The sequence below is a fragment of the Tupaia chinensis genome, unplaced genomic scaffold (genome assembly GCF_000334495.1).
Source record: "Tupaia chinensis unplaced genomic scaffold, TupChi_1.0 Scaffold000477_1, whole genome shotgun sequence".
NCBI classification, from domain to species: Eukaryota; Metazoa; Chordata; class Mammalia; order Scandentia; family Tupaiidae; genus Tupaia; species Tupaia belangeri.
Genome location: NW_006159986.1, coordinates 3,044,530 through 3,051,641, shown reverse-complemented (window position 1 = coordinate 3,051,641; position 7,112 = coordinate 3,044,530). Strand labels below are relative to the sequence as shown.

Here is a 7,112-nt window from a genome sequence, read left to right as displayed (position 1 = left end):
CGCAGCAGCTGTGGGGGTGGTGGGGTCGGTGGGGGAGGTGGGGGCAGCATGAGGTCTTCCTACAGCCGCCGTAGCACCTCAGGGGCCGGAGGAGGAGGGGGCCGATTCAGCTCTTCCAGTGGCTATGGCGGGGGGAGCTCTCGTGTCTGTGGAAGGGGAGGTGGTGGCAGTTTTGGCTCCAGCTATGGTGGAGGATCGGGGGGTGGTTTTAGTGCTGGAAGCTTTGGGGGACAGTCTAGGAGTTTTGGTGGTAGTGTTGGAGGAAGTTTTGGTGGGAATAGTGGCTCCAGAGGAGGCTTTGGAAGTTCCGGAAGAGGCTCTTGTGGTTTTGGGGGTTCTGGAGTTGGCTTTGGTGGTGGTGCTGGAGGTGGCTTTGGTGGTGGTGCTGGAGGTGGCTTTGGTGGTGGTGCTGGAGGTGGCTTTGGTGGTGGTTCTGGAGGAGGCTTTGGTGGCTCTGGGGGTTTTGGTGGGTCTGGAGGCTTTGGTGGGTCTGGGGGCTTTGGAGGTAGTTTTGGAGGTGGTGCTGGAGGCAGTGATGATGGCATCCTGACTACTAATGAGAAGGTAACCATGCAGAATCTCAATACCCGGTTGGCCTCCTACTTGGACAAAGTGCAAGCACTTGAGGAAGCCAATACCAGTCTGGAGAGTAAGATTCAGGACTGGTACGACAAGAGGGGACCCAATGCCTCACAAAAGGACTACGCTCCTTACTACAACACTATTAATGATCTCAAGAACCAGGTAGGTGCAGGAAACTCTCCTCTCCCCCTCCCCCTTCCCCGCCTCTTTTTCTAACACACATTTCTGTCTCTCTCACATATATGCTTTATCTTCTAAAAAGGTAAGATGCTATATTTTAAGCTTAGATAGTAGCCAGGGAATCCATCTTTTGGAAACTTTTAAGCTTTCATTAGAAACGGACTTGTGTTTGGCTCTTGAGAATCCCGGGGTTGGGACTTCAGCCTGTGCTCTGGGTTTTCATCTCTACTTCCCTCCAAAATTCAGAATCTGGGTACAGCAAGGAGGTGGCCTGATTGAAATGGGTGAGACTGGGACTGGATGTGAAGTCTCCATCTGGGTTGGTCCCCAGTCAACCCTATCTCTCCTTTCTTACTACTCCTGGGCTCCTATAAGGGCCTATCTTTTTATTATCAGGCTTTTTGGACCCATATACACATGGAGATTATTCAAGTGATTGAGAGGATCTAGAATTTTGGGGATTTATCCATCTGTTTTTCTATCCATCCATTCATCCATCTATCCATCCATTCATCCATCCATCCATCCATCCATCCATCCATCCATCCATCCATCCACATGCCTGTCTGTCTATCCACTTATTCATCCATTCAGTTTAGTGAGTGACTACCTTCCGTGTTACTCTAAGTTGACATAGTGATGTATCTGACTTAGCCTCTGACCGTAAGAAGCTTTCAGTTTGTCTCTTCCCTGTTCTCACTCTTAGCTTTTATACATTCATGCTCTGGATGTCTTGTTTCTTCTACCCCAAACCTTTTTCAATCTACTTTTGCATGTGCAAAAAGAATCAAGCCATCCTTCAGGGCTCAATTCAATTACCATCTCCTTTCTGAAGTCTTTCTTGATTTTCCATAGCTATAAGTCACCTCTCCTTTCTTTGAACTCTTTTTGAAGACAGAGTGTACTTTGTACTTAGGAGTTGATGGTGGGCTCTTTGAGAAATAGAATGTGCTTGATCTCTAAACTTCACACTGTTATTTGCAGTAGATCTTAAGAATTGTTGAATGAATTGATTAAGGCCACACTGAACATCCACGCTGAAGTCTGTAAGGGGTCTGTGATATGTATAAGCTGCTGAAAGTGTCTCTTAACTCTTGAATATCTTCCTGGATCAGATCTTTATCTCTTACAGCTTTGCCTGGCTTCTTGCCCACACAGCAGTGGATCATAGCAGGGAACATGGTTTATGCTGACATCTCTCTTTTAGATTGCAGATGTGACAACGAACAACAACAAAACTCTCCTGGATTCTGACAACACTCGCATGACACTGGATGACTTCAGGATGAAGTGAGTCCTGCTCACTTCTCCCTCTCTTGCCATCAGTGCTTTCCCATACCCTAGTGGTACGGATGTCTCTGTAGTGCTTGGTTCCCTCTTGATGATTCCCTACCTGTGGATGGTCTGCAGGTTTGAGATGGAGCAGCACCTGAGGCAAGGAGTGGAAGCTGACATCAATGGCCTGCGCCAGGTGCTGGACAACCTGACCATGGAAAAATCTGACCTGGAGATGCAGTATGAGACTATGCAGGAGGAGTTGATGGCCCTCAAGAAAAATCATCAAGATGTAAGGCCCAGATTACTTATGGTGTATTGGGGAGATGCAGGGACAGAAGAGTAGAAACAGCACTTGAGGTGGACACTTCTGGCTCCTACTTAGCTTTACCCATGGTGGCGGTAGTGGAGGAGCTCCTTAACCCAGCCTCATATCCCTTTTTCCTTGTAGGAAATGAGCCAGTTGACTGGACAGAACTCTGGGGATGTCAATGTGGAGATAAATGTTGCTCCGGGCAAAGATCTCACCAAGATCCTTAATGATATGCGCCAGGAATATGAGCAGCTCATTGCCAAGAACCGTCAGGACATTGAACAACAGTATGAGTCTCAGGTGATAAGAGAGGGTTTCCCATTAAATCTTCTATTCCTCTATTCACTTCTCCATCTCTCCTTCTCTTCTCTCATCCCTTCATTTCCCCACCTCTCCATCTCTCAGTGCAACTATCATTCGTCCATCTTCCAATGAATGTCATCCATCCATCTTCATTCATGGCACACAAACATAATTAGAGAGTAGTTTCTCAGTGCCAGGTTTTATGTGGAGTGCTGATATCTCAGAGATGAGCCAAATAATATTTTTGCCTTTGAGAAGTTCACAGTTTAAGTGTGTGAACAAAAGCAGAGCATTAAAAACTCACTACAGTGCTATATGATGAAAGAATCTAGTAGAGGGATATAATGTTCTTCCCATACTAAACTGAGCTCCTTGATAGTGTCCATCCTCCTTGAGTGTCCAGTGCCTAGCATAGAGCCTGGCATATAAAAGCATTGTAGCACTATAGAGTGTGTGTGTGTGTGTGTGTGTGTGTGTGTGTGTGTGTGTTTGAAAGGTGGAGGCAGTTTGAAATAAGGTTAGGAAGGTGGTTTAAGATCAAAGTGTGAAGGGCATTGAAATCTTACTGGGAGGGGAATACTATGTTGAGAGAACTGGACAATCTTGGATGGCTGGAGGGACCCAGAACTCAGAATGTTTTGTTGTTTGCTTTGACTTATACTTGGTCCTGGAGATGAAGATCCTGGGGGTGGGGACAGAGCTTTACCTGCTGAAGATCTTGGGACAGTCATGTCCTTATTGAGCTTTTGGTTTTGCAGATAAGCCAGATTGAGCAGGAGGTGACCACCAGTAGCCAGGAGATGGAATCCAGCACCAAAGAGGTGTCCCAGCTCTGGCACAGTGCCCAGGAGTTGGAGATTGAACTGCAGTCTCAGCAAAACATGGTTGGTAGTACTGCTATAGACCTTCTGGCAGGGTTGGTGTTATCCCTAGGAGTGGGAAGAAGAATGTCTATGGGGTAGCATCCCTCTTAAAGCCTCCTTTTGCCCCCTAGAAATCATCCCTGGAGAAATCCTTGGAAGACACAAAGAACCGCTACTGTGGGCAGCTGCAGCAGATCCAGAACCAGATCAGTAATGTGGAGCAACAGCTCAGTGAGGTCCGGGCAGAGGTGGAGTGCCAGAATCAGGAATACAGTGCTCTGCTCAGTATCAAGACGCGACTGGAACAGGAAATTACAACTTACCGCACCCTCCTTGAGGGTGGCCAGGAAGACTTGTACGTGTCCCTGGATTCTGTGGAACCCATAGGAATCCCTAGACCTCGGATACTGCTTTTCTCTCTGTCTATAGGCAACTGAGGAAGTTTTACTTACCAGGGTCTAATAGGTTAAGGACTCTTTTATCCTGTGGAGGGATCCAAGAGCACAGGGCTTTCAGAAAGGAGGATGATGATAATGGGAGAAGGGGCTATCTACCTGTTTCAGGGAGGCGAAGGCTTCAAAGTACTGGTTGGAGGCTCTCCCCTTCTAGTTGTGGCACAAACCTCTGTCCTCTGTCTCCCAGGAAGAAAAACAGGAAGATTCATATTTGCGTTTTGACTTCGTTCAGATATATTTTTGTATATGTATGGAAATCGCTCACTTTTTTTTGTGTTTTCTTTCTTTCTCAGTGAATCTTCTGGAGCTCAACAAATTGGATTTGGAGGTGGAAGTCAAGGAGGAAGTGGGTCTCGAGGTGGAAGTGGGGGCAGTTATGGAAGAGGATCCAGGGGAGGAAGTGGATATGGAGGAGGAAGTGGAGGCCAGTATGGTGGAGGAAGTGGAGGCAGTCATGGTGGAGGAAGTGGAGGCCACTATGGAGAAGGAAGTGTATCTGGAGGAGGAAGTGGTGGTGGCAGCCATGGTGGAGGAAGTGGATCTGGAGGAGGAAGTGGTGGTGGCAGCCATGGAGGAGGAAGTGGATCCAAAGGAGGAAGTGGTAGTGGCTATGGAGGAGGAAGTGGAAAGTCATCCCAGTCACAGTCCTCAAAATCTGGCAACTACGATGATACGCAAAGTAAGTGACAATTTTAGGTTGTGGGTAGGGGGAGACACAACTTTAGGTTGTGGGGTGGGGAGAAGAGACAGGTGTTATCTTTTTGAGTATCTTTGATCCTCTCTGGAGAATATATGTTATAAACAGAATTAGATTTTAGAGAGATCTCTAATGAAGTGCCATAGACCTGTCCTTGCATCTGAATTGATTATTTTTGACAGAGCCTTGGATAAGGCTACCAGCGATATATCTATGATCTGAGCCTCGGTAGCATAAGAGATGGGTTAAAATTGTGTGCTATCTTATTTATTTCCCACCACACTCTATGAAGTAAGGTTTTTTTTTTTTATTATTATCCTTATTTTTGGAAATAAGGAAAATGAGGTTCAGAGAAAAAAGAATAACCTACCCAAGGTCACACGACTCATAAATGAGGCTCCATAGTCATTACTTTTAGCCATCATGAGGATGGGAGAGCTGGATATGCAACATGTCAGGCAGAAAGAGATTCAGGGGTTTTAGTTGGTCATGGGCTTGTACATGCATTACATGACACAATTACCAAAAGGATCATATAAAAGGGCAACCTAGCAGTTAAGGCAGGTGGATCCCACATGACTGACCACAGTTTGAATTCTGGCTCCAGTGGATTGAAAACCACACCAGGAACATGTAAGCGAGTGCCAAAAATCCTGATGGGATGGAGAAATGGTGAAGGAATGCAGTGCTACCACATTGATATCCCTTTCCTTCTCTATCACTCTCTGGCAAGTGCATGTCCCTCTGGCAAATTAAAAAATAGACCAAAGGAGCATATAAAGAACATACTAATCTATGCAAGAAGGAATCACACAAGCGAGGTGATCTTTAGGTTAGGGAAAGTTTCTCCAAGTACACATTGAATTTCATAAAACAAAAGTTAAATATGAAATGATAGAAAAAGACTGGTCACTATGACTGAGAATGTTTAGCTCAGAGAAGTCTTATGGTACCTGGATCTGTCATTTCAAAGGGTCTTTGGTATGGTTTTGTGTGTCTAGTGGCACATGGATGTGCTTCGAGGGGTGAGGCTGGTGCCATCTCTGCCTCCATATACAGAGAGTTTACTAACAAAGAAAGGGGGCTGTCTCATGAGCTGAGCTCCTCATCTTTAACAATGGTAGAGCATCTGCCCAGGGTGCTGCAGGAGAGATTCAGGAATTGGATTAGGTTAGGTGACCCCAAGGTTCTTTCAGCTCAGGATTCTCCAGCTCTTGGAGCTCCTGGCTCCTTGCTCCCAGCTTCCTTATCTTTCTCCAGATCCCAGGCTCTCTGTCTCCTGCTTGGAGTCCTGTTTTCTCATTCTCATCTTCCTTTCATCTCCCCACAGGCTACAGATACTAGAGCACCTGTAAACTTGCCCCGCCCATCTCCAGCTGAGCATCCGCCAAAAAGACAGACCCTGGAGGAAGACTGCTCATTGCACCTGGACACCAGGAGTAGTTGGCAACAAGCCCTGATGCCTGTTTGGGACTGGACTGACTTGGCATTGTGCCTCTGGTTGCCCATTGGCTCCCTCCCCTGCTTGGCTTTGATAACCTCAGGGTTGGGGAGACCTTCCTTGCTCTGTCTCACCTGGGATAATCCCACTCCCTACCTGATTCTGACTTCTTAATAAAACTTTCCTAATGCAAATTAAACTTGGACTTGGATTTGTTTGCTTTTTGGGATTAAGAAGGGGCAAAATGTAGGTGAAAGGAGAATCAATTGAACCCACTTAAGAAAGTGTTAGCTCTGGGACCAGCAGATGGCTTGCTGGTTAAGGTGCTGGACACTCGCACATGGCTGACCACAGTTTGAGTCTCAGACTTGGTGGCTTGCTTTCTCATTTTCCCTTGCCTCTCTCTGGTCAAATTAAAATAAATGAAAAAGTAAAATTCAATAAATAATTCTAAAAAATTACAATGTTAGCTTTTCTATCAGTTAACCTTTGTAATAAAGCAATCCATGATCTAGTGTCATAAAATATCGACTGTTTATTTAGCTCATTATTTTGCAGTTGGCAATCTGGACTGGGATTTTTGTCTTCTTTTATACATCTGTGGTCAGTTGCAAGTCAGCTAGGTGGCTCTGCTTGCCACTCGGAGTTGGCTAGTTGTTGGTTTGAGGTGATGGGAATGAATGGGCCACATGAGTCTTATTTCCCAGCCAACTAGCTTGAATAAGTGTTCCAACATAATAACCAGAAGCAAGGTCTCTTGAATCTTGGGCTTAGAGCAGTCACTTTGGCTACAGGGCATTGGCCAAAGCAAGTCACAACCTAGCCCAGATTCAAGAGCAAGGAAAAGATTCCTCTTGATGGGAGGATTTGCAAAGCCACATAGCAAGAGGCACAGATATGGGGTTGGGGGCAAAAGCTGAGGCCATTTTCGGCAAATAATCTATTGGTTCATCAAGAAAGTCATGGCATGTTTTGCATGGTTTTCTATGCAAAAATGTGTCAT

The 7,112-nt window shown here is 45.9% G+C and overlaps 1 protein-coding gene across 1 annotated transcript in view; it reads left to right on the top strand.

The window, feature by feature from the left end:
- KRT9 (keratin 9) overlaps positions 1–6,158 on the top strand; it is a 6,409-nt gene extending 251 nt beyond the window's left edge. The window contains exons 2-11 of the mRNA XM_014590668.1: positions 11–233; positions 315–470; positions 510–744; positions 1,970–2,052; positions 2,173–2,329; positions 2,489–2,650; positions 3,412–3,537; positions 3,648–3,871; positions 4,265–4,650; positions 5,999–6,158. Of these exons, the coding sequence (XP_014446154.1) occupies positions 11–233; positions 315–470; positions 510–744; positions 1,970–2,052; positions 2,173–2,329; positions 2,489–2,650; positions 3,412–3,537; positions 3,648–3,871; positions 4,265–4,650; positions 5,999–6,012 (1,766 nt within the window). The 3' untranslated portion in view covers positions 6,013–6,158. The remainder of the gene's footprint in view (positions 1–10; positions 234–314; positions 471–509; positions 745–1,969; positions 2,053–2,172; positions 2,330–2,488; positions 2,651–3,411; positions 3,538–3,647; positions 3,872–4,264; positions 4,651–5,998) is intronic.
- The last annotated feature ends 954 nt before the right edge of the window (positions 6,159–7,112 follow it).